Raw genomic sequence first — 26,851 nt, 5'->3', positions numbered from 1 at the left:
CTTGAATCCACCCCATCGAGTGAAGTCGATTTCAATGACTACGTTCACACAACAGGAAATAGAATTTCTGCAGAAACATGGAAATGAAGTAAGTATTATTTGGAGAATAAAGTGGTTTTCTCACTTTGATATTAAAGTTTAAAACACTACTTAAAAGAAAATTTGGTTTATTTTTTTTTCTTAGCAAAAACTAGACATAAATCATCATAATGTTGCATGTTATTACCCAACACAGACAATCCAGATTCACATGATCCGTGTTTCTGAACTGGGTTTTCTTTTGCTTTTGCATAAGGCAATAAGCAGCTGTCTCTTTTTTTTTTGCATCTCAGACCTTGAGACTGAGTGCAGCAGTGTTTCCTGAGTGTACCATGACAAAAATAAATACCAAAATACAGCTTATAGCTGTATTTGTTCAGAGTAGATGTCAGAAAGTCTTCTAGAAGTTTTAATAGCCTCCTTACTGAATAAAAGTATATCCATGTTGAAGCGTCTTGAAGAGAGAAAGGAAATTGAGAAAGAAGTTCTAGTGTACTGAATTTTTGTTCTTTTTAATAGAAGAAAAAAATTGGAGGTAAATGTTGGATCCACCTAAACCCTGGATGTAGCTATTATGTCTTCAATTTGAGGATGAAGTTTGTGTTTCAATACCATACTGTAGTGTTGAGGATTCTAGAGGTAGATTGTGCCTCTGTTCAAACTAGATAAAGTTCTATTTCACACTGATTGCATCTGTATTCAGTTTTAGTAGAACTATTGCTTGTAGGCCACAGAGTGTCTCACCAGCGTGTTCTTGTGAAGCTTTGTGAGGATGTATCCCATCATTCGTTAAAATGCTGATACTTGACTTTCCTAACTTGGCCCCTTCTTAAGTGTCAGGTTGAAGAATGAAAATAGAAGTAACAATTTCTTTTCCCGTCCTGGTAAATACACTTTAGTTGTTGAAATGACTCTTAGTGGATGATTCCTCTAGACAGAGCTGGATCAAGGTCTAAACTCTTCTGGACATTATAAAATACTCCTGATGGCTTAGGCTGGTTGGGTTTTTTAAAGCTGTAGAGCATTGCATATATATATATATTTGTATATAAGTATATTATATTACTGACTTTCTGCATAGGGAAAATAATAAAGAATTCTTTGTGTTCGTATAGACTATTTTGGATTCTCTTTCCATTAGATTGTAAACTCCAGCTTTGTTTTAAGCTTCACAAGTGTGAAGGAAAATGTGTGTGTTTGTACTTCCCTTCCTGCATTGGTTTTAATTTCAGCTTTTCACTGAATCTGCTGTGTCTACAGAGTGGTACAAGTTTGTTTTCGCTGATCTGGAACCTTAAGTGATCCCTACTCAGTTGATTAGTGTAATTGTCCTTGTTATAGACCTGACTACTCTGCCAATCATAATGATGTAGTTGATACATAATTTATTATTGACATACAGAATGTTCACAGATCTCTGCAGTGCTGTGCTCTGTTTCAAAAGCAGGTGTCTTTGCACTTGTAGTACTCTTAATAGAAGTATTGAAATGACTTAAATGAGCTGCCTCATAAATGAAGATGTCCTCCTGAGTTTAGTTTTGGGTTGTTTGATTATTGCCTTAATTCTAAAGTAAAACTGAGTAGATAGTTGTAACTGCAGATGGTAGATTGAACTGAGCAAAACTGATTATTGTCTTAAACACTGTTAGAAATTTAAATCCTAATTAAACATGTTTTCACTTTGTTGTGCTTTGTATTGCAGTAGTTAAATACTCGTTTTGCTTTCTCTTGTTAGTATTGGACTTTGGAATACTTACCTGCAGATAAGATAAAAGTATTGGACAGATGAAATTCATCTGACCACACAAAAATCTTTGCTTGGCTTCTGTTCAGCGTAGGAAGTTCTTGTGTCTATATGAAGAAGTGAAATTTCTTAGAATAAGACTTCAAACATGGAATTGTCCAACATATTGGAACATGCACATGTGAAACAAAATACAGTCACTGAACAGCTTAGATGTTGTAACATTGTTTCATTCTGCATCTACATATATATAAAACTCAACTTTTTACAATCTATTATGTTTAACTTCAATTTTTCTGTAACTTTTAAAATACTTTCATTCCCACTTGTTTCTTCTGGTCTTTGTCCAACATGGCCAAGGCCTCTGTGGTAAACTTTCTTGCCTCCAGATGAGTAGATCATGGTTTACAATAGGGATCTTGTTCTGAATAGAAAGGAAAACAGCAAGCAAGCTTCCATGAGATAAAGTAATTAATAAGGTGGTGAGTTGTTCTTAGAGGAAGTAGTTTTCCATTCTCCTTCAAAGAGTTTAAGGTCAGTGTATTGAATGAGGTTGAAGTTCTCTAAAAAAAAAAAAGAAACACCCAAACCAAACAAATCAACAAAACCAAAACACTTCCTAATATCTGCAATCCGAACTTTTTGTGAGTTGTTATAAATTACCCTCTTTGTGGCACACATGGGTAAAACGTTCGCTTACTGGAAAGCTTCTACAAGGCAACTGCTTTGGGAAGAGATTATCAGAGCAGCTTCTCTTGAGGTGAGACACCATATTCCCTGTATATACACTTCTAAGGTAACTTGATCTTTATTTTGGATGAGTTGTTACTGCTTCAAACACAGTTTTAAATCCTTTTACTGGGTTAGAAAACTTCTGTATTTTGGTGTTGTTTACTCATCTGTAGGTATAAACAGATGTCCAGACTCTGGTTTTGCTAATGTTGGGGTTTATCTCACTTTTGCAGCAAGAATAGAGGCATCTTCCAGCTGATATTCCTCAAGTGCCTTCTGCAGTCCTTTTGAAGGATAAAGGCAATTGGGACTCACTGGGTAGGGTTTTTCCCCTCCTCCTTCTCTTCATGAAGAGCTGGGTGAGGTATTTCCACATTTTCATGTTAGGAATAATGAGGAGAGTGTGGTATGGACATGCTTGTGTGTGAGTACTCACACTCAAATGACACCATGGTGGATTAGGCCTCTGAATCAATTGTGCAATGGTGGTAGGAAGTGAACTTGCTGTTTGCAGAAAGTGGATGTGGTGCTAATCTCATGTTGCCATTACAGCTGTGAATATTTATTCAGAAACTTTTCCCTGAAGCTGAAAAATATTATTATGAGGAAGACCAGTTGCATAGTTAATTTTTCTCCTACCCTTTTGAAAAATGAGAGGTGTTTTATAGCCTTTCCAAGTGACCCATTCTAATATGCACATGCTCAAAGAAAAAAGATTTTGTTGGTCTAGTATTTAGAAAATCTGTGTTCCTCTGGGGGAAAGGACCATGTTTACCGGAGTTAATGAGTAGAATAAGATGCAGGTATGCTCAGCTGCTTGGGGTTATCTTAATAGTGCTTAATTTTGTTTTGGGGCCAATCTTCCTGACTCTCAGTAGCACCTGAGATTGCAAGGTACAAGTACCAGCTTGCTGCATTCTTGTAGCAGTAGTAGCAGCACGAGGCTGGTTCAGAGCTGGTGTTAGGCCCGACCAGAATTTTTTCCTAAAATCTCCTTACTATGGAATATGGCCTAAAAACCCAGGAGTGGAAAAAGCAGCATTAATCTGGAGCTGATGAGTCCTGACAGCATGAGCTGTGCAGTCAGGTGTCTCTGTAGTACGTTCCTGGTTCTGCTAATACGATATAGAGATACGTGAGCTGATTGTGTGTAGAACAATGTCTTTGTTAGCAGGATTTGCTGGCTTGACTCTGCTTATGAAACAGCTATAACTTCTGTTCCTTTGAAATCAGTATGATGGCAGTATAAAATTCTTTTAACCTACAGAGATTAATGAATAATATTGGCATCAGAAGTGCAGAATTACTAAACAAAGCTATAACTTGCTTACATAAGGAAACTGTTTCCAAATCTTTCTTCCTGTGGGGTGAGTGTTATGTTTTGGAACATAGTTTTGTCGTGTGGTAATCTACAGTTCTTTGCACTGTCAGCATTGCATTTGGTGCATAACTGAGAATATTTTATTGGCAGCAGGGGGAGAAGAAGAAATCTAATTTGGCATTTACCAGCCTCCTGAAAGGTAGTATCTCATTAGAGCTTTTTAAACTAGACTGATGTGTGATCTTCCTATGCAGTGGTGTGTCTGGGTCTCAAGAAGTGTTGTAGGTCAAGGAGTGTGCTTTTCCTAGTTGAAGTGCAGCTTCTACCAGCAGAAGTACGTGTCCTGTTGGAGCTTTTCCTTGCCTTGCAGCCTTCACTGCATACAAGAGAAGGAGGCTTCATGAGCGAGAACTTTCATTTTGCTGGCCTAACTGAATTTTTGTTATTCCTAACTAGCACAACTGTGCTAGCAGGAGTTTCTAAAGTGTGGTAGCTCCATGTGTTGTGTAAGCAGAAGGCCTTTGTCTCTCCCATATCCGCCTTCCCACACACGCTGGAGATCTGTATCAGTGAAATAGTTAGGACTTGGTGAAGTGTTGTTTGGTAGTTGAAATACGTAGCACTGGAATAGAGGTAACTGGAATTCAGGTTCTGTGTTTCTGCAAAATTTGATTGATGTTGCTGGTTCTTTTCTTTATTAGCAGTTTTTGGTGTGCCTGTCCTTCCCCACTTGCTCTGTAAAAATACATAGGGGAAAAACCCTAAAACATGTCAATAAACCTAAAAGCAAAACAAAAGCTAAGTTTTTATGGAAAACAGGTTCATGTATTTTTCTCTTAGACTCTGAGCCCTGTGTGGAACTCCTGAAAGCTTGAAATGTTACTGGAGGCTGGGTTTTAAACCAGAAGGCTTTCTGGTCAACTTTGTTTTGTGGCGTACCAGATGTGCACAGAATGGGATGTGTTCTTTGTTCCTTTCTGTCAAAGCTGAAAACAAGGGTAATTACTCAAACCATAGGACTACAAATGTAAATAATGCATGGAAAATAAGATGGGTAAATTGAATTACTATAGGAAAAACAGTTTTTACGTCAAATGGAATAGCTGTGGAGTGCAGATTCAGGGAAACCAATAGCATGAAGAGAAATATAGGTAAAGACTTTATTATAACAGACAGTGTGCACTTGGCCCAATTTCTCCTTTGGACAATATATTTAAGTTACAGTAACTCACAGTTTCTGCCTTGCTACCTCCTGGGTTTTTATCTAGGTCAGGGTGAGTAGGTTGAAGCTGGTTGTGATTCTCTTTCCCTCTTTACTTCATGCTGTACTTACTGATCTAATTCTGAACGTCCCAGTATCTGGTTGCCAAGTGTCTAATGACATCCCTTGCAGGACTGGAACTTGTTGGCAGAGGACAGGTGCTGTTCTTCCCAAAGCAGTTGTAAGGGGATTCTCATGCACTGTTGAATTTCCTGAAGACAACTGCTGAATCTTGTCATCTACTTATTATTACCTGACAAGATGAAACTTTGCTTTGTCTTGTTCCTTTGCAGCCCCCACAGTGTAGCAGGGACAAAAATTCAGAGTATTGCTTCTGTCAACAAAAATAGACTCTCAAATGCTGCATATGCTTAATCATTCTGACTTCAGTGCTGTCCCTTTTTTCCCCTACTGCATTGGTGAACCAGTGGGACATGGACTAATTATACTTTTCAGGGACAGTGGACAATGGTTATGGATTGTTGGATATGTTCCACTGTTTCTAGGGGCTTCCACATAACTTGAATGTTTACTCTTGGCTCCAGCTTGTCAGGCTCTTCTTCTCTAAGCAGAGCATTTTGTCTGATACAGCTTTGGTTATCAAAAGAAGGAGTATAGCAGAGCTTTTGGTGAATGAACAGAGCTTTTGAGGAGAGGCTTATTTGTGCTGCTGTTGCAGAAAGAACAATATTAATATTAAATGGCTGAAACAGAGTATCCCCAGGGAGATGGTGCAGTGTAGAAGGACTTCAGAAAGCCAGAGAATTTTTAGGCCCAATACCTTAATAGTAGTGTTGTGTAACTGTGTGGTGAGTTGGCATGATTCTTTATGTATTATCTGTAAAAGCAAAGGAATGAGTAATTCTGTTAAAATGAAGCTTAAGATGTATCATGGAACTTGGGCAGTAGAATTTTCTGAATGAGCCTTGCAAGTTTGATTTGGAAAACATGCTCTTTGGGATATCAAATTCAAATTCCTCAAGGCAAAACTTTCAAAATAAGCAAAAATTGAGAACAATTACTTCAGTGGTTTTTTTTCTCAAATAGTGAGTTTGTATTAAAAAAAACTAAGAAGAAAACTGTGTTTAGTAGATCAACTGGCTGCTTAAAGCTTGGGTTTGCACAGATTTACATTTCTTTTACTGCCTTTTTGCACTTCCTGCTCTCATGTCCTGCAGGTAATATCCTGCAAGAGTCAGCACATGCTGTGTATATCTGTGCTGATTTGTTCGGGTGTCCTCCCTGGGCAGCTCCTGGGCCAGAGAGAACATAGAACTGAAGTTCAACTAAAGTTACCCATCTGATTTTTCTGTATTTCCACTAAATTTTTTTTGGTCATAATTAATCTCTTGGTATCTGTCAGATTCAGATGGTGAATTAGTGGGGAGTAATCAGGGTACCAAATATATAAATGCTGAGTGATCATTCTGCACCATAAACAGCCAGTTTTATGGCATAAATTTCCTTGATCTTTATCATAACAGTTACATTTAAATAGCTTTGAAATAAAAAAAAAAAAAAGTGATAACCTGATCAACAAAAATACTCAGCAAAAATAAGAAGTTCTCACAGCAAACTTTTTTCTTTGCACAAGATTCAGGACTGTTAGTGACTTATTTTAAAATGACTATGGAAGGATAAGCATTTAAAACCCCCACAATTACATGATGATATGAGTTCTCTGACAACAGTTTTTTAAATTCTGTTTTTCAGTTTTGATTTCATCCTGTGGCGTTGCACAGCACTGCCACTTGTGTTTTTGTAGATAGCTGAAAATTGTGTTTTGTGGTTCCCTTGAAGCATAATCAATGCAGTGTTGTGGATCCCTGTCAAGTCAGATGATAGTAACAAAAGTATAGCTAGAAAGAGCATACAGGTCACCAGCAAACGGGAGGACAAGGGGCCTTTCATTGTGCTCTGAATGCTGGCTTGGAACGGCTGCTGATGTTCAAAGCATTGTGTGGTACTTCATACAGAAAGACAAAACCATGCCTTTTAATGGTTTCTTGTGTGATATTAAGGCTTTATAAAATTTGGCTTCTTAAGGGCTTAAGTCAGAATTGTGTAAGTTGGAATAGACCTTTAAGGTCATCAGAGATGAAGTAGGGAGACAAAACCGCTGTTTTTTGGCAGAAGCATTGTACAAAATGCCCTTATGAGCATGTGATTTACCCTTTGTATTCTACTTGTGGTGTATACCCACTCACAGTTTTATGGTTCATTCTCATCATTGCCACTATCCAAATCCAAACTGCTCTAATCCGTTGTGGTGTTCTGGTTTTGGCTTCTAAGACTTGTCCATATTTAATACTTTTAAGCAATTTTACTTTCTCTGATAACTGTTTGGGTAAATGAACTTGCATGAAATGTGATTTGAATCTCTGGTGTGATGAAGTAAATCTTTTATGCTGTGTTTGTATGGCTCCTGCTGTCAGACTGTGTTACACTGAGAACTTCTTGCTGAAGCGTGTAGGACTGAGTAGGTTCTTTTGCTTGGTGGTTGTGTGTTGCCCATTAGTAAAACTGTTTTCTCTACTACCAGTAACAGAGAAACAATGAGGAGAGCCTGGCAGTTTGTTTAAATAAATTACAGTAGTGACCTAAGGCATATTTCAGTTGTTACTTCTTTTTGTGGTTAGGTATTTAGAAGGAATTAGTTGCTCCAGGAAACACTTTTGGAAGCCTGCTTTTTCTGAAGGTTTGCAGAAATTGCAGTGCAAGAGCAGATGCCTTTAAGAAGCTTGCATCATTTTAAGCTAACAGGTGTTCAGCACAGTCCTCCTCCGTCCCTGTTTGCATATTCATAGAGCTGTTATCTACTATGGCTCCATAGCTGGGAATGAGCTAAAGTCACACAGGACCTTGTTTTCTGATTTCTCCTATAATTCAGCTGTAATGGTCAGGATGGCTTGAGACTGACATGTGGTGGGTTTTCCTTGTTGTTTGTACTCTTTTCTCCTCCAACTGCTCAGGCACTGCGGGGTGAAGATGAAGCAGAAAAGTGGGAGGAAGGTCAATGACTGGGTTGTGGTTTGACTGTTGCTGTGAGTTGATCTCCGACAGGTTTCAGTGGTATTACTGACATGGTAATTATGATGAGTTTTTTTGATCTGACTTGTTTTGGGTGGGAGTAGGAGTGATTGAATGGCCTGATATGGGTGGGGGTGAGGACCTCCTCTTTCATTTGCCAGCACATCTCAGGCTGGATGCAAATGGATTATCATGGTACATCCCCAGGTGTTACTGTGCTGAGTGTGAGATCAGGGGCTGTTGTGACACTTGTCCAAAATTAAGCACTTTCTTTTCTTTGTTTCCTGATGTTCCTTCCAGTACTGAAAAGGAGGTTGGGAGAGCACTCTGTGGATTCGGACACCACCAACTCCTGCTGCTAGAGATTCTGTAAATAGCCACAAGCAGGGCTTCTCTTCCTCCCAGCAGTCATATGACACTGCTACTTGTATAGTTATACTCACAAATCTAAGTATGGAAATACTATTGCTGGCCCACCTCAGGCAATCGACTGCAAGTTTAAAGCTGAACACTGAAATATCCTGACTTTATACATTTTGTCAGCAAAAAGTCATGCTCATGGGTAAGATTGGTACTATTAAAACAGTGATTCATGCTATTAGCTTTTATTTTAGAACAGACTTGTGACTTTTTTGACTGAGTTTATATCTTTTAAGTTTGCATGAAGAAGTATTAAACAGATAAATTCAGTTTCATTTTATCTGTTACCATACTGCAAATGACTGTTCAAATTTGAGAATTCAAATCAGTGCATTGAACCTAACCCTTTTGTGGAGTACAGTTTCTGAATAAATGTGGAATAACTGAGTTTATTTAAGAGTGGAACTACTGATCTTATTTTTAGATGAGTATTTAAGTGGCTAATTTAGAGTTATCTTTTGATCATTAGGTCTGTTTCCTGTTGTTTGTCTCTATGCAGTAGATGATAATAAGGACCGTGGAGTGTTGGACATGCAGTCAGGCTATATAAAACTGAGACATCAAGTATGCAATACATCGTTATGATGTCTGTCTAATCTCTCTAATCCTGAGAACTCTTTGAAATGACCTGTAAGATTTATGACTTGACAACTAGCGCTCCCTGGCCAGGTAAAGAAGAAAACCTGTTTGGGGAAGATGACGAAGTGGAAGTGTCACAGCTTCTACATGGATTTGCCAACTTTCAGAGCAATCTGTTTATGCAGCTCTTGTTTGGTAGAGCATGTGCTTCTCCTGAAGGTCACTGGGGACAATGCTGAAAACATGACACTTGCAGGGATAAGAGGGCACGTTTGTGGGAGGTATGAAAGGAGGGTGGTCAGGACTATTTCAGAAATGGTGTGAGTAGAAAGCATATGCATCATAAAAGCCAAAGTTTTTTTGACTCTATTTCTCTGGAAGAAACCTGTTCTGAAATGGCAGTCTGATTTTTTTGAGGGTAGCTAATGTCTGGTGTTATCATTTGGGTGCATGTTCAAGTTACTTGGAGAATGGTCTGAAGTGCTTACATTTCAAGTTCCAAGTCCTACATCTTGTTCAGTTTTGAGAACACCTTTCCTTTTGTTTTTGTCAGGAATTGAAGCTTGAATGTCCTGAGAATTTTGCGAGTGGTTCAACTTTTGCTCACTCACCACTACAGTTAGAAAGTGGAAGCAGAGCAATAGTACTTTTACCCCTGCTCTTGTAAACATATGATATTGTAGAAACTGCATCACAGTAACACAGGCTGTTTAAAAAAAGTTCCTGTACTCAAATAGTAATGATAAGTATACATACTAAACCTCAGATCCCTTAAAATCTACCATCTGGGGCTTAGAGCATATGGAATCTGTTGAAACAGTTTAAACCCTGAGGTACAGGTAAGGGAACATGTAGAATTAGGTGAAGGGAGAAGAGTCTTAAAGATCACAAGTAGAAATCGGGTGCCTTGCATTTCCTGAGTACATTCTACAAATACTTTGTAAAAGCAGTATTGGATGGGAAATTGGATGCTAGGATGTGCTTGCCCTGCAGTGACAGATGGTCTTTCAACTTTAGGTATTTAGACAAGTACATGGTGCACCAGTCAGTTGTTAAACCAGCTCTGTCTGGAATATAACAGCACCAACCCTGCCAGAGTTCAAGAAGCATTTGGATGATACTCTCAGGCACGTGGTGTGACTCTTGAGGATGGTCCTTTGCAGGGCTAAGGGTTGAACTCAGTGATCCTTGTGGGTCCCTTCCAACTCAGCATATACTGTGGTTCTGTGATAAATTGTGCAGCCACACAGGTTTTAGTGGTTTAATGTATTAACAATAGTCATCTTAAATAAGTTTTTAATTAAGGTATTTTCTCTGATCAATCTGTGGTGTTGTGTGTTTGTTGTTTTTTTTTTTTTTTTAAGGTGTGCAAACAGATTTGGCTAGGCCTATTTGATGATAGGTCATCAGCAATTCCAGACTTCAGGGATCCACAGAAAGTAAAGGAATTTCTACAGGAAAAATATGAAAAGAAAAGATGGTAAGATACCATTTTAATCAAGTTTGCCTCTATGATGAGGGAAGATGGACTGTTTCCTCTCATTTTCGAGTGTGCTTTTCTTGTGTGCTCTTCAGACTGGGTTGCACAGCTCTGTGAAGTAAAATGATTTCTGAACTTCATGCAGAGCTCCTATAGGAAGCAGAGAAGACAGGCTAAAAAGTTTCTCAATGTTCATATTGATGGAACAGAAATGGCTTAAGGGGATGTCAACAACAGTGTAAAGTAACAGTTTTGTAGATTTTTTTATTAGGATGAGAAAGACGTGTGGTTTATATTTAATAAGTGCTAAAAATATTGACTTTAAATTCGAGTCCATTTTTGAAGAACTATCTTGCATATTTAAATAGTAGTTATTTTGCAAACTGTTGATAGAATCTAGAGCAGGATCAGGGGTTCAAAGCTGTTGCTCTCCTCGGATGTAGGTATGTTCCTCCAGAGCAAGCCAAGGTGGTGGCGTCGGTCCACGCGTCCATCTCGGGGTCTTCTGCCAGTAGTACAAGCAGCACACCTGAGGTGAAGCCACTCAAATCTCTCCTGGGAGAAGCTGCACCCGCACTGCACTTAAACAAGGGCACACCCAGCCAGGTGAGTAGTGACAGAGCTGTTCTGTACTGCTTTTTCCTCTTTTAGTGGCACAAAAATTCTTGGAATAGCAACTGTTATGATCCATATGAATGAAATGCGATCACTACAGACAACTTTATATATTTTGTTGAAGTATACAGGTGTTTGCAGGTCAAGTACTAAATGAAGTTTGTTTCTGTTGAGCAAATTGATTTTTTTTTTTTAATGGTTATTTTCAGTAAGCATAGGCTTCTAGTGTGATAAGTTTAATTATGATTGTCTTTTGCTTAAATATCTCTAAACTGTGAACCTAATGTGGTATATTTTCATGTTTGCTTTTTATTTGAAAACAGTAAAATGACTGATACTGTTAACCAAGAGATTAGTAACAAATATATGGATGAAAGCATGCCATACTTATTGTTACTTCCTGTGCATTTGAAACTGTCTTGTCAAGTGACTTTCAGGGATGCTTTCAGTATGCTTTTATGTAAAGCCAAACAACACTAGGTACTTTGATTTTTGGAGGGAAGACAGGTTTTTTTTGAAAACTGCCTTCAGTATACAAGCAACTTCTGAATGGACTTTTTGAGACTCAGACAGTATAAATTTGTGACTTGAAGCCTTGCTATGAAATTTGTCAGTTTTTCTCTCCTTGTACTGAATTGTAAAGATTTTTTCAGAATGAAGTGAATAATTATTTTTCATCTTATAAAATTGTTATTGTTTGTATTTGTATGGTATTTGCAGTTTAAAATACATAATTCTGAAGTTGCCAGTATATTGCTACTTTATTCTTCTAGGCCCTATTAAACCATGGAAATCTGCTGCAGAGTTCCTTTAAAAGCCACAGTAGTAGCATAAATAGTCCTCAGAGAAGGGTTTGTGCTGCATACAGCATCCTAAACTTCAGGAGTAAATGTCTTGTTAAAGAAATATGCTTAGCCTATTCTTCTAATATTTTGCAAATGTCAGTTTGGTAAAATACCAGCTTTTTGTATGAGCTAATTGAAGTGTTGTTTGTAGTCTCCTGTTGTAGTTCGATCTCAAGGACAGCAGCAACAAGAAAAGAAACAATTTGACCTCCTCAGTGACCTTGGCTCAGATATCTTTGCTGCTGCTCCTCCTCAGTCAACTGCTACAGCAAATTTTGCTAATTTTGCACACTTCAACAGTCACACAGGTAGGTGTTGGGACCAGTGTATCCCTTTTAAATGTATAAAATGTAGTTTTAATTTTGATGACTTTAGTCTAAACTTTATGAGGTGTATGTAATCGCTGTGCCTTAATGTTGTGTTGCTCAAGATTTAGACTTTATAAAGAAAGGTTGAAGAGACAAAGAATGACAATTCTGCTTTTTGAAGTGGGAGTTGCTATAGCTATTTTCTAGGATATGTATGATTAGGCTGTTTCTGCCTACTACTAAGCTTCAAATTCTTTGAGGGAGAGAGTGAGAGGATGAGTAACAAAATGTCAGGAGAAGCTGATATTAGACCTTCAATTTTCTTTCTGAAAATTATTAGGAAGAGCATTTGTGGAAAGCAAGCAGATATAGAGACTTTAAAGGAGTTCAAATGCATTGATAATATCTGCCAATTTGTCAGAAGAAAAACAAAAGCTTCCTCAATTTAATGACCTCCTCTTTTGTGCGTGTGTCTGTTTGAAAACTGAGTACTACCCATGTGGACAGTGTTCTATAGTTTCAGGAAGAATAAACAAGCCTTGAGCATATGTATTGACTGAGGAGGCCTTGAATTCTTAGAGAATGACTTCAGTAAAATATGTTGAGCCCTCAGGGTTTTTTTCAGCCACAGATCTAGAGCCATAGAAGTCTGTCCTAAAGAAAAAGTTGGTTCTGTGGTCCTTGGAGTTTGTTGTTGCTAACTTGCATTGTAATTGTGGGAAAGTACCTTTGCCTGCCTGGTCTGAAAGGGCTTTTCATCTAGTTTTTCTGAGAAAAACTGTGATGCTGCTAAGCCGCCAAGAAAAAAAGATATTTCTTGTAAATCAGTCCTGAAACTGAGACAAATGGAGAGAAAGTGGGATGGAGGGGACCTGAGATTCACACCTGAGGAACTGAGCAAAATACCAAGGATTTATTAGTTAACTTCCAAAACCAAACTTTGTGGAATAATTGGTTGAATTCAGTAACACTGCAACAGCATTTTTTATTCTGTGTATTTTGTAAAGTCCTTAAAATAGATTTCATGTTAATCATCTTTCTGGAGGTACATTTAACTGGGAGAACTTGTGCTGACTGGCCAGTGTTGTACAGTGTTAGTGAATCTGCTGCAGATAGTTAATTCTTTCTAATATCTTCTTTCCAAACTTGTTGCTGAATGATTATTTATATACACTTACTTATTCTTTGTAGGTTTTTAGGATATGAAAATTCCATTAAAGCAGTATTTCAATACTGTCTTCCAAATCTAGGTAAATTCTCTGTTGGGTAATTTTTAAAAGGATAAAAAGCTATATGAGTGCTCCAGAATACATATAATCTTAGGAGTCTGTTAATTTCTGGTTGAAAGAAGTGCTGAAAATCAAAATTGAGAGGAATATTCAGCTGTACTGACTAGTTTTCTGTTTCAATAACTAACCATTGTGATCTTTCCTGTGACTTCTTTCCATAAGTTGTAGAATCCAAAACAGTTTCTGGGCTAGTAAATCAGTTTCTTGAAGACAGAAACCTGATTGTGAGCATGCAATAGCTGAATGTGTATTGCAGACCTGTTACCTGAAGGTGTTTCCTGACTTGCCTGGGTAAACTGATCCTAAGGCTTGTTCTATGTGCAATAACTGCAGAGTGGTGTTAATGAAATAAATAACAAAGTGTTACAGACTCTTCCCTTTGGATCACGAGGAGGGTTGATCAGTCTGCCAGCTTTGGCAAAAATGAGTTTGAAATGCTCATTAAGGAGTTGTATAAACATGTAATTTTTGTTAGTAATTTGCACACTGCAGCAGAGGATGGAAGAACTTGCACTTAGTCTAGCACTACTTTCTCAGAATTTATGGTCTGGTGTTCTTGTTTTAGGCTTGGTTTTAGCTATGCCTACAGTGGATGGACTTTTCTTTTTCCCTTTATGTACACTATGGTTAACTAAGGAAATCACTGAAGAGCACCAGCAAACTTAAGATCTTGCAGTATAAGTTACTATTTCTGCTATTAAAGCAGAATTGAGTGCAACAGCTGATAGGAAAATATGAACAAACTTGTGCTGTAATCTGTAAAGTGTAGGTGTAAATACTGAAAATTATGCAGGAACTGCAACTTTCGATATGTTTGTTCTCAAAGTTTTTTAATGTACTGAGCTGGCTCAGGACACTGTTTCTTGAAGGGCAAACATGCTGACCTTACGTTTACTGTCTGTATTTAATTTACAAAGTTCCACATTTTCTGCAAAATGATGAGATTTTGAAGATGGTACAGAACTGTTTGTACTTTACAGATGGGTAATAGGAACAAGGATCAAATTCTGTAGATTTTTCTATAAACTAATCGAAGACTTGCATAAAAGATTTTAGAAAGGCAGAGTGACACAGCACAACTCTGCCACAGGTAACACGGGAGAAGAGACTTTATCTAGAAGAAACAAAATAGTAAAACAAGTTATTTTCTAGAGAATTATTTTCAGCTTTGGATATATGTGGACTTTATTTTAGGGGTTTTTTTTGTTTGTTTTGCAGTGTTTCATGCCGTTATTGTACACTAGGTAGTGCAAACTTCACAGAAGAAACTGTGCAAAGATTGTAGGGGCAGCTGGCATTACCATGACTGGTACTGTCATACTTGAGCTGGCTTTGGTAGTGCCTTGTTGATTTGCAGTCTCAACAGCAGTTGTAAATCCACACCAATCTGCAGTCCCCTGCAGTTCTTTAACTTAGTTAGAATTGTTCTTAGGTTTTTGCATGGAGAACTGAACTTTGGAATTGCCAGTGTACATATTGTCCAGGTACAGGAAAGTAGGAGTCTTACTGGATCTTTACCTTTGTGCCACATTTACATAGGTTTAAACTTTACTGCATAAAAGAAAGCAGGATTAACATCTGAATACACTGCTGAAGTCTTTACAGCTCTACTGCTTGAACATGGGCCCATTTGCAGTCATACTTTGTATCAGCTGATGCAGTAAAATTGACTATCCTGTAATATACTCCAGTTTTTAATCTAGACCTAAAAGATATTTCATTTAAGGTTCTTGACATAGTATTCTGTTTGTGTGAGTGATTAAAAGCAATACTTTGGCCATAATTCTGAGTGACATTTATTTGCTTAATCCTATTTGGTCAACTAAACATCAGTCTCTCAGTATCTATCCAATTCAGGATGAAAGCATCACTTTGATTTTAAAGCAAGTTGCAATTGAATTCTTAATTCCTCTTAAAAAGCTACTGGTTTGAAAACCAAAACAACTCAAACTATGGAATTAGGAGTTAGAGTCTGCAAAATGCTGTTTGAACCAATACAGATAATATAATAATAGAAGTAATTTTGCATCTGTTTGTACCAACTTTTTCTCCTTGCACACTTGAAAGTGAAAATAACTTTTCCAGGATCTTGCTTTCTCTTTGATACTTTTTTTGTTTTCCTTGTCTACTCTCATGCAGTGGTGGTTCGACTTTGCCCGGCTGTTCACTCCTCCCCCTCAGGAGGGTGGGGGGGATAAAATATGAAAAAGCTGATAAGTCAAGAGAAAGTTACTGTCATGGGCAAAACAGACTTGACTTTGGCAAGATTAACTTGGTTTATTGACAATTAATAGTAAAGTAGGATAGTAAAAAATAACAAAGCCAAAACCACCTTTGCCCATTCTTTTTAGGCTTATTTCCACTTCTTACTGTTTTAGCTCCTTCTCCTGAGGGGGATGGGGAGTGGGACTTGCAGTTAGTTCATAATATTTCATCTCTGTCACTGCTTCTTCCTCCTGCTGCTCCTCTGCTCCATTATGGGGTCCCTCCCCTGCAGTGAGATATGGTCTTTCTCAAACCTCTTTCAATGTGGACCCCTTTCCACAGGTTTCAGTTCTTCAAGGACTGTTCCAGCATAGGTCCTTTCCATGGGATACAGTCCTTCAGGCAGGGTCACAACCCCTGCCAGGAGCCTTCTCCAGCAGGGGCTTTTCGGAGGCTCCAGCTCCTTCCTGCCCTGGTGTGGGGTTCTCCCCAGGCTGCATGTGGATGTTACACTGTGTTCCTCCGTGGGCTGCAGAGGGGACAGCCCTCTTCACTATGGTCTTCTCCAGGGCCCCAGGAGAACCTTTTCCAGTGCCTTGAGCATGTCCTTCCTTCCCTCTTAGCTGACCTTGGTGTCTGCAGTGTTTTCTCTTGCATTTTTCTCCCTCCTCTCTCTCACAGCTGCTGCACAGTGGTTTTTAACCTTTCTTAGACACATCACCACAGAGGTGCCTCCAGCATTGCTGATGGGCTCAGTTTTGAGCAGCAGCAGGGCAGTTCTGGAGCCAGCTGAAGCTCAGAAATGGGGGCAGCTTCTGGTCCCTTCTCCCAGGGACCACTCCTGCCACTCCCTGCTACCAAAACTGTGCCCTGTAAACTTAATGCATATGCACAGTTTTTATTAAAAGTGGCATCAAGTCCAGTCAAACCTCACCCTCTCTCCTGTGAAGGGAAATGCTTATGTTTTATGTATATTAGCAGCATTGTGGAATGCAGCAGTTTTTATTAGAATGTCCTTTTAGTTTATAAATCTGTAGTACAGATTCTTTTTTAATAGGAATTTTTTATTAGCACTATCTGAGTACTAGGTAATGGTACTTAGGCAATAGTTCTTTTTGTATATACTTAATCTGCAAAATCCCTCCAGAATAAACAAATTCTGATCTAAAAATATAATGTATTGCCATCTGTTATTCCAGAAGGTGTTTTGTGGGCTTTCTTTAGATAGTAACTTGAGTTACCTATATAAAGAGGTTTAGTTTGCATTTCATGAAAAAGATTTTTTTCCCTTCTTGCTTGTAATAGAGTTTAAGGGTTTCTGTGGAGCTGATCAGTTAGACATACAATTCCTGTTGACTCTATAGATGCTTGAATGTCCAGCTATTTGAAATTAGATTAGTGTTAACTTTTATTTTCTCCTATAGTATGGCACGAAAGGAAGGCGAAAACTGAAATTCTGTTTGAAATTTCCTTGGATTTTATTTTGTGGATACACACTATGAATGCTATCTTCTTGACATTGGTATTGATTTTCCATATTTCTGTACTCTGATTTAGTTTTTTTTAAAGATTGAATTTTTCAGTTAGATGAATTTATAACCCTAGACAAAACTTTTCAAGTGGTGCCAAAATTAATTCAGCTAAGGAAGCAGCACTTTGTATATGAAGAATTTGAATTGTCAGTAGGTTACAAGAATAACTTCTAATTTTTGTCTATTTAGCCCACAGATTCTAGTTTTGGAAACTAGCATTTAGAATGATACCTGTTTGGGGTCCACAGGTATATATCTGGTATTCTGTACTTTATGGCTGTTTTTCCCTGAGCAGCCACCACTGCAGACACTCTAGAGTTAAGCTGAAGTGGACTTCATCAGGTCATGCAGTTGTGAGTAGCAGGATGTGTGAGGAGGACAGAAGGAGCATTAGCTGGTACAGCTCTGTGAAGGCCATTTGGGAAAGCTTGTTCAGAGATGACTTTGAATTGCAGAATAACATGTATAATTTTTTTCACGTAAAAAGCAAGTGCATGGTAGGACATAACCCTTGGAGGCTGTCATGACCATGAGTTCAGTTAATACATCTGTTTTTGTGTTGGTTTCCCATATCCATTAACATGTTTTGTTCCTTTGCGATTTACAGCGCAGAACTCTGCAAATGCAGGTTTTGCAAACTTTGATGCATTTGGACAGTCTAGTGGCTCGAGTAATTTTGGAGGTTTCCCCACAGCAAGTCAGTCTCCTTTTCAGCCCCAAAATACAGGTAGAACTCCTAGCACTTTTGATTAATACTTAATTGAATTAATCCTTACCTTTATGTTGGAAGGTATTGAAGTTGAGTTTTTCTTGCATCTGCCTGCTTTAATGCAATCAAGCCATCTGAAGCTCTGGGGAAACTCAAAATGAATTCCTTCTGTTTGGTGTTGATTTTTTTTTTCCCCCTAATGCTACTCATAAGTCTGATTTATGGCACTATGTGTTTGTTAGCTCTACACCTGAAATAACTGTGAAAAGAGTAAACCATACTGCTTTTGATGAGTATTGAATTGACTCTTCTGTTTCAGTAGACACAAAAGCACATCACAGTACCAAAAAAAGTGTGTGATTCTGCGTATGTATAGCATATGCACACACTTCAGTATCTGTGACTTCATGTGTAGAGCCTATTGCTAAGATTTATTTTGCTTTCCTTTAATTTGATCATGCTTTAGGACTTCTGCTTGAGCTTACACTTGCTGTTTGTCTAGATCTTTGGCTGACTGACTTTCTTTTCCTTTTTTTTTTTTTTTTTGAGTGTGGTGTTGTTTTAAACTTTTTTTTCAAATTTTCTTTCTCCCTTCTTATGTTAACTTTAACCCACACACAATTTCTGGCTGTCCAGCGTTCAGAACGCTTTCATCTAGCTGCAGTTTTGGTGAATTTACTTCAGCTTTTCCTCTCCAGGCTGTACACAGTAAGTTCCACGCAGTGGAAAACTCAGCTTGCTTCATTTTATGCCATTGTAGTATAGCACTTCCATTCCTGCTGTTGCATATGTTGTAACTTGTTGATTATGCTATTAGAAAGTCATGTTCTGTAGTATGAATGCAATCATCAACCAACTGTTATAAAACGTGACACACTTAATGGAACAGCTCAACATAAATTTAAGTATGTGACCTGCCTAGATTAAATTGTCTGGACATGGAAGAGATGGAAGCTCATGGTTTCATAGTAACTCTGAAGTTCAGTTGTGTGGATCCATATCAGATTTCTAAAATTGATTTATCTATCTCTGACATGAGTGGAGACTTGGTATAAAAGAGCTTTGTGTGTCTTCCCTATCCCCTCTTTCCTGATTGGATGTGGTCTAAAACTGGAGAACAGAGAACCAAACTATCTAAACCTTGGCATGAAACCATACTACTCTTAGACTTCTAGGCACTGTTTTTTGCTTAGGATAATGACTGACATTTGAAATGGCTAAGCATCGAACCATTAAGTAAATGCAAATGGTAGCTATTCCTTAGCCACATACAGCAGGAAATGAAGCTTCTGGATTTTGAATATTAAATATTGAGAAAAATACTTGCTTTTCTAGTAAAACATTAACAGCTAAGAAACAGCATATAGTTTTCAAGATCAAATTATGACTCTGATTTTAGCTGTTGAAGTTTGGGGGTTTTGTCCCTGATCTGCAGACCAAAAAATATATTAGAAAATATTTTTTTCTGATGACCCAGTAAACTTTGAAGGAACTGGGAAAGAGTCTTCAATGTGTGGGATGGGGTGGGGAAACATGTTGCCTCAGGAAACCACAAAGGGAGGGTTAATGTGCCATCAGTTACAGGTGGAGAAACTTTCTCTAATTTTGGAGTATTGATCGTGTTTAACTTAATTTGTTACAGGTGGAAGTGCTGGATCAGTGAATGCTAACTTTGCTCACTTTGATAACTTCCCCAAATCCTCCAGTGCCGATTTTGGAGCCTTCAATGCTTCTCAGAGCAACGCCACAGCAACTGCAGCCAGTAAAGCTGCAGTGAATAAGCTGAACCTCCAGTCAGCTGACAAATACGCAGCTCTTGCTAATTTAGATAACATCTTCAGTGCAGGGCAAGGTATTAAACTTCATTCTTTGACATGCTTATTCTATAGGTGTATAGTTACTATGTGTTTGTCAAAATAGTAACTGTATTTCAAAATGCCCTTTCTCTGAGTGATCAGTAGAATTTCCTGTGAGTTTACCCTTTAAGTGTGAGATGTGAGTTTTAAGACTGACATCTTTCCAAAAGGATGTATCATGACTGCTTTTTAGAAATCTATTTCCCATCAAGATGAAGAATTCTAAATTGAAATATCTAAATAATCATTACTGCAATAATGAAAACCAAAAAAAAAAATATTTTATATTTGTACTAAAACCTATAGTGAAGGCTCTTGAATGGAGAGCTGCAGTTGTTGCAGAGAGCTGCCAGAGGACCTTTCCTTCCTCTCTGCCACAAAAAGATTGGGCTTTAGTTTTTTATAAAATAATAGCAGTGATACTTGAATTTAGTTGATTTTAAGTTAAAGAGAAGAAGCTAGTTATTCTACTACTCAAATGTAGTTCTTCTCAAATGGTGGAATTTGTGCTGTAGAGCTTTGTTCTGAAATGGATTATTTGAGGGTACGTGTTTGGTTAAATTTTCTAGTTCAAGATGATGGATTAATTTTTTAGGGAAACCAGAGGTTTGTTGGAGCTGCAGAATATCTATAGAAGCATGACATTTTGCAAACAGCTGCTAGTGGCTTGTTAAACACTTTTTGCTGTGTGCCCTAGTGCACATTTAATTTTTAAGTCTGAAAGTGTCCGTAGACTTTCATGTAGTTCTGTCAGCAGGACAGAAAGTGAAGCCATCTTCATTCCTTTGAATCTGGTTGGTTTCTTTCTAGGTGGGAGTGAGCAAGGAAGTGGTTTCAGCACAGTGGTGTCGGCATCAGCAGGTCCCACATTGTCAGCCCCAAATCAGTCAAGTGCATCTTCAGACAAGTACGCGGCTCTGGCAGAGCTGGACAGTGTGTTCAGCTCCACAGCCACCTCCAGTAACGCCTACACTTCCACCAGTAACGTCAGCAGGTACTCGGGGGGAGCTGCTCCACTTCTACCTTGACTTCAGCAATGTGCAGAAAAGTAGCCTGAAGTTGTTTCACAGATCTGTTTGTTTCTTACCTGAGTGGGGAAATGTCGAATGGGTTTAGAGGTACTACTGGAACTGAATCCTTTGTTTTAAATAATAGCAGTACTGATTGGTAGGATATTATAAGACAAAATTGAGAATACTGTCAGCAGGATGTTCTTTGCACTTTTCTAAACTCTTAGATGGTAGCACTTTCCTGTACAGAATACTTGCATGCATACTGAAAATCATCTCTGGAAAAAAAAATCAGATATTTTTAATGTAAGTGGTGCCACCCACTTCCTTTTGAGATCATTGAAGTAAGAAATACGAAACCCCTGTTAGCTGTTTGGTATTGCAAATGCTTCTGCTTTGCAACCTTTATGCTCAATATTCCTTCTGCTGCTGTTGATGGAGATGACTTTCACTGCTCAGCAGTAGTGAGAGTCTTTGGCCCTGACATTGGGGGCTCAGTTCCTGGCATCAGTGAGGTGTATTGCAGTCTGCAGACTGCACAGAAGCATTCATCCCCTTTCTTCTACATGCCAGCAATAATTGTAAATTGTATTTAATTGTTAAACAAGCAATTCTGCCTTTACTGAAGGAATTGTATAAATTCTTTCCAGCAATGCTTTTGGAACAGTACCTGTGGCTGCTACTGCACAGACACAGCCTGCATCTTCGAGTGTGCCTGCTCCATTTGGAGGTATTTAAGTGTTACTGACACCCTTTGTGGACTGTAAGCAACCAACCTGCTAATTTTTAGTTGATAGTGCTGTACTTTGACACTACTAATACTAAAGTTACTAAAGGATGCCAGAAAAGTACTACTGTTAAAACACTTAATTTGAAATGCATTTCATTATAAATGCCTAATATTTCGTATAGTTTTAGATATTTGTGTATCTTTGTATAAAAGCTGTATAAACTTAATGTGAGTCAGACTGGCTGATGGTCTTTAAAAGACTTATTTGATAAAATGTTTTTAATCTTTCAGCAACACCTTCCACAAATCCATTTGTAGCTGCCCCTGTTGCCCCAGTGGCACCTTCAACAAATCCATTCCAGACCAATAGCCGAGGAGCAACAGGTTAGGAAAAAAACTATTAGGTGTTTGAGAAACTTTCTTTCAAGAATTGCCATGATTTTTTTTTTCTCTAACTGTGTAATTTGTTTCTTAATTATTTTCTGTATTTCTGTCTCTAGTATATTTGACATGTTGTGTGTTTATGCAGTGTCGAGGTTCAATTCTGGGATTTCAAATGGTGGCCATGAAAAATGTCAAAGTGATGTGTTTGAGCTCTGCCTATTTGTAGTTTGTGTATTACCAGTTGGGTACCTTCCAAGACTATAACCTTGGCTTTGAAGCATGCTTTATAGCAGGTTGCCCTGAAATTAGGGATCTTGAAAGCCCTGCAGCTAGCATGGTAAACTCCTTTTTAAAATTAATTTATTTATTTCAAAGTGCTGAAAGCTCTCAAAACCAAAGAGCTGGAGCTGGAACCAGGAAAGACAAGGCTCTTGGACTGGTAACTTCTCACCAGTCCACTTACTCAGTACATTGGTGTTCTCTTTTGTAAAGTGTATGTTTAATCTTTACACTCATTTATTATATTGATTTTCTGTGGGAGAATTTTGTAGAATTCTAATTCCATAGGCAAAACTAAGTCACTTTTTAAAAAAGCAAACTTGTACTTCTTTAAAACATTGAACTTGGATTTAGATGGCTGCTAGGTTATTCTACTTTTCTTCTCCAGGGTCAGTGCTAAATTTTGACACTTTTATCTATTAGCTGGACTTCCAGAGATTAAATCTGCTGATGTGTGTATTTTGACATTGAGTTTTGGTTTGCTTGGTGATTTAGGTAGGCTGAATTAAAGTGATCAGGCTGAGTTAAAACTGAATTGATAAATTCATGTTCTCTGCTAAAATTAATTCTGGTTTTAGTGCCTTTTGAGATATTATGCAGCTGAACTTGTTCAGATATCTTTCAAACATCTTTCCCCTTACTTTAATCTCATTCCAAACTGTGCTGTTTTGGATCATCGTTAAGAATTTGTAGCCTCCTTAGATAAATTTCTTTGAAAATGGCAACTCTATCCTTCCATCTTCTAAACTGCTGTCCTTGGCTTGCTGAGGTTCCAACCCTTTGGCAGCTGTCCTGATGTTATGAACTAGGTGACAAAGATAATGGCTATAAGGAGGTGTGAAGTGTTAACTTGTAGCTTGTCTTTTATGTTTTCTTGCTGCATGAACTTTGCTATTTATTACATGGGAGATCTGTTTTGTAGTGTTTATTCCTAATGTTTTTTTTTAGCTTAATCTATTGCTGGTATGGATGAATTGTTTGGTACATATACATGTATTTATCTAGATATTTATAACTTAAGAAATGACTGTTCAAGAGTGTATAAATGATTTGACATTGTCTGGTCTCTTTGTGGCTTCCATAAGGCCTCTCGGGAGCAATGCACTCTCACATATTTCCTCAGGCTCATTTTGGTAGGTGGCCACATTTGGTATCAAGTTTCTTGTGGCTAATTGTTCTTGCCTGTAAAAGCTTATTGATACCTATCTGGTTCTCTGCACAAAGAATTTTGGAAGACTTTGTTTTTTAAAAGGGAGCGGGTGTGGGTATTTGGCAACCGGGCAAAGGGAGAGAAGAGCATACATGAGACAACCTGTTGAGAAACCAAAACAAAACCATTATTGATATCCTCTATGATCACAATATAATGCTAAAGAGTGACTCAAAGTTTCTACCAACAACAGTTTGATGCCTTTTGGGATATCCCAAGTCACTGCTCCTTTTGTTGTGCTTTTGTTTGCTGTTTTTAGCGAGTTTGCCTGTTGAGTAGCTCCTCTGCTCACTGTAACTTGAGAACAGTGTTAGTACATCAGTTTTATGTGCACTTTGTCAACAGTTTATGTATGTAAAATGTCTTGCCCTTGAATATTTTTGGGGTAATTTTTTCAACTGATAATTAAACTATATTCATTAAATTAACTTTATTAACTTTTTTAAACAGTTGACCTTGCATAAAATCTAACTCGCAACATTTCAAAAGAGAAGTCCTGTCTAACTAGCATAGAATACCTGGTGTCTGTGTTTGTACCAAAAATCCTTCTATACCACTTCTCCTTTCAAGAATAACTCCCAAAAGACTGAATAATGGTTTTGTTATTACACTTTTACACCTATTGTGCTCCTGTTTATTTGCTTAAGGCACATGGAAATGCCTCTGAGCTGCATGTTATTTACTTGAAATGTTCAGCAGAGAATCAGATGAAAAGTTTTGGGTTTATTTGTTGTTTTAAGTCCTACCTCAACAGTAAGAGGGTTTGCAGTAGGAACTTTGTGTGCAAATAATGTGCATGGTGAGAATTTCCTTTTAACGTACCATTAAGGATGGGATGAAGAAAGGGGATGCATGTATCCCTTTGATTTGTTTTTGTTATTGATTTGTAACCTACTGTAGTGCAACTTGAAGTAGGAAGATGCTTTCATGCTCTCCTCAGAAGGAGAAAAAGAGTGGCTTAGGCTGCCTGAATGTGCTTGATTCTGGTGTGTACAGACTTCTACCAGAAAAACTCTGGGGGAAATATATAACATAGACAACCAAAAATAATTTCCTTTTCAGAAAGTATATCTGAGTGTGCTGGATCTAGTAAATTTTAAATGACTTCATTAATTTTTAAAGTGTAAAAGTAAATTATGCACCTAGTTGGTGGTGATCCAAGTGAGAAAATCAGTTCAGTGGCTGTAGAAATTGAACTGACCCTTGTTTGGTTAGGAGACTTTTAACAGGGCATTATAGTAATTTGTTGCATGGAAAAAGTGATTTCTTACAAGTAATCAAATGTTATTTTTTGCCTATCAGCAGCAACATTTGGTACTGCATCCATGAGCATGCCTGCAGGATTTGGAACTCCTGCTTCCTACAGTCTTCCTACTAGTTATAGTGGCAACTTCCAGCAGCCCACGTTCCCAACCCAGGCAGCTTTCCCTCAACAGACTACTTTTGCTCAGCAGCCAAATGGTAGGTCTGCATGTTTTAGATAATCTTGTCTAAATCGGAAACATAAAGAAAATGATCTGTCTATAAGTTGGCAATAATGGGTGCATATTTATTTCTTCATGAACTTGGTAGTAATGTTGATGAGGGGTTCCCACACTTTTTTGGCTCTGTAGTTGAGCTTTCTAACTTGGCTGTGTGCACTTGTGCAATGACAAAACTGAAATTTTAGTAAATTTTACTAGAATTGTAAGTATTCCCAGGCTTAAAGGGTTTTTAAGGGCTTTTTTGGAGTGTCTGCAACACATTGTTACTTTCTCTAACTTCATAGAACACAGGCAAGAGAAAACTGGAAAGTATTTTCTCCCTAAATTTATGGGATACAACAACATTGAAAAAAGTGTATATGCAGAAATTGGAAATAGATTAGTTACAAACAGTTGAAAACAACCAAAGCTCAGTCACCATTTTTTAGGTGTATGTTTGTGATAATGTTTAAGTAGGATCAGTCCTGCTGATTCTGCAGTTCAAGCTTCCACTTACATTTGAGTGGGAGCTGCACCAAAGAACTCTTGAAAGATTGTTTACTAGTATTAATATTTTTCACTTATCTTTCCAAGGAGCAGGTTTTGCTGCATTTGGGCAAGCAAAGCCTGTAGTAACTCCTTTTGGACAAGTTGCAGCTGTTGGAGTATCTAGTAACCCTTTTATGGTAAGTGAGTTGTTGCATGGTATTAATAACTTCTGTATCTCCAAAGAAGCATAATCTGTAACACCTAATTTAGAGATACACAAAGATATTGGGGTTTTCTTCCTTCAAGTAAAGAGAAGCAGCGTGTGACTCTGCTAATTGCAATTCAGTGTGATGATGACACGGCATCTGTTCAAATCAAAACAGAGGTATTTGGATACTATGTTCTTACAGTAGTGTAACTTCAGAGAGGCACCAAAAAATAGACTGCAATATAAACCAGAAATATTTCCCCGTAGGTTATTTTCTTTTTTATATATTCTGCATTTATGATTTACAATATGGAAAAAAAGTCTTAAATACTTGCCTTATTTTTGCTCTGTCCTTTTCCCCCAGGCTGGTGCACCAACAGGACAATTTCCAACGGGAAGCTCATCAACCAATCCTTTCTTATAGCCTTATAGACACTTTACCCAAAAGAACTCTTATGTGGTCACATAACATCTCTGCGCCTCTTGCACTGTTGTCTTGTTTCACTGATATTAGCTTTAAACACAAAAGAAGTCTTTAAGAAGTAAAAATAAAAGCCTGCATTGTGTACCTTTAAAAAATTTTAAAAAGGAAAAAAAAAACCCCAACACAAACAAAATGAGAAAACCAACCCCCCCACCAGGTAATAACGTGCAAAACAGAGGGCTGTGGTAACATCCTTGAACCTGTGAACTGGCAGGTAAAAAGTAGCGGTATCATGTATATTAAAATTGGCTAATAAGTTATTGCAGATACCACATTCATTATGCTGCAGTACTGTACATATTTTTCTTAGAAAATAGCTATTTGTGCATATCAGTATTTGTAACTTTAACACATTGTTATGTGAAAAATGTTACTGGGGAATAGATCAGCCACTTTAAGGTGCTGTTGTATCTCTTGGAATGAATGAGCTGCATCATTTTAACCGTTGGTATTGGAAGTCATGAAGTTAAATTGAAGGTTTGTTCATTTCTCAAAACGTTTTCCTTTCCTAAGAGCTATTCTATTTATACATGCCTAAATCTCTAATGTTAGAGGGATACCTGTCTGCATAATAAAGCTGATCATGTTTTGCTACAGTTTGCAGGTGAAAAAATAAATATTAGAAAAAA

General features: G+C 37.8%; 1 protein-coding gene across 6 annotated transcripts; it reads left to right on the top strand.

The window, feature by feature from the left end:
- AGFG1 (ArfGAP with FG repeats 1) lies at positions 1-26,851 on the top strand. 6 transcript variants are annotated; one of them, XM_018074982.1, is made up of 14 exons: positions 1-88; positions 10,491-10,606; positions 11,050-11,212; positions 12,218-12,374; positions 18,008-18,127; positions 18,746-18,817; positions 19,752-19,961; positions 20,776-20,959; positions 21,626-21,705; positions 21,997-22,089; positions 23,454-23,501; positions 24,881-25,039; positions 25,642-25,727; positions 26,103-26,851. In XM_018074982.1, exons 1-14 carry the CDS (start codon positions 35-37, stop codon positions 26,160-26,162), a joined length of 1,602 nt encoding a protein of 533 aa, XP_017930471.1. In that variant the 5' UTR covers positions 1-34; the 3' UTR covers positions 26,163-26,851. The 6 variants fall into 6 exon arrangements, with proteins under 6 accessions (XP_017930471.1, XP_017930470.3, XP_008923722.1 ...); XM_018074981.3 differs by having other exon boundaries at positions 25,636-25,727; XM_008925474.2 differs by lacking the exon at positions 18,746-18,817 and having other exon boundaries at positions 25,636-25,727.

The sequence above is a fragment of the Manacus vitellinus genome, unplaced genomic scaffold (genome assembly GCF_001715985.3).
Source record: "Manacus vitellinus isolate BGI_N305 unplaced genomic scaffold, ASM171598v3 scaffold_29_pilon, whole genome shotgun sequence".
NCBI lineage: Eukaryota > Metazoa > Chordata > Aves > Passeriformes > Pipridae > Manacus > Manacus vitellinus.
Note: the sequence above shows the minus strand (reverse complement) of the source record. Positions and strands in the feature narration are given on the sequence as shown.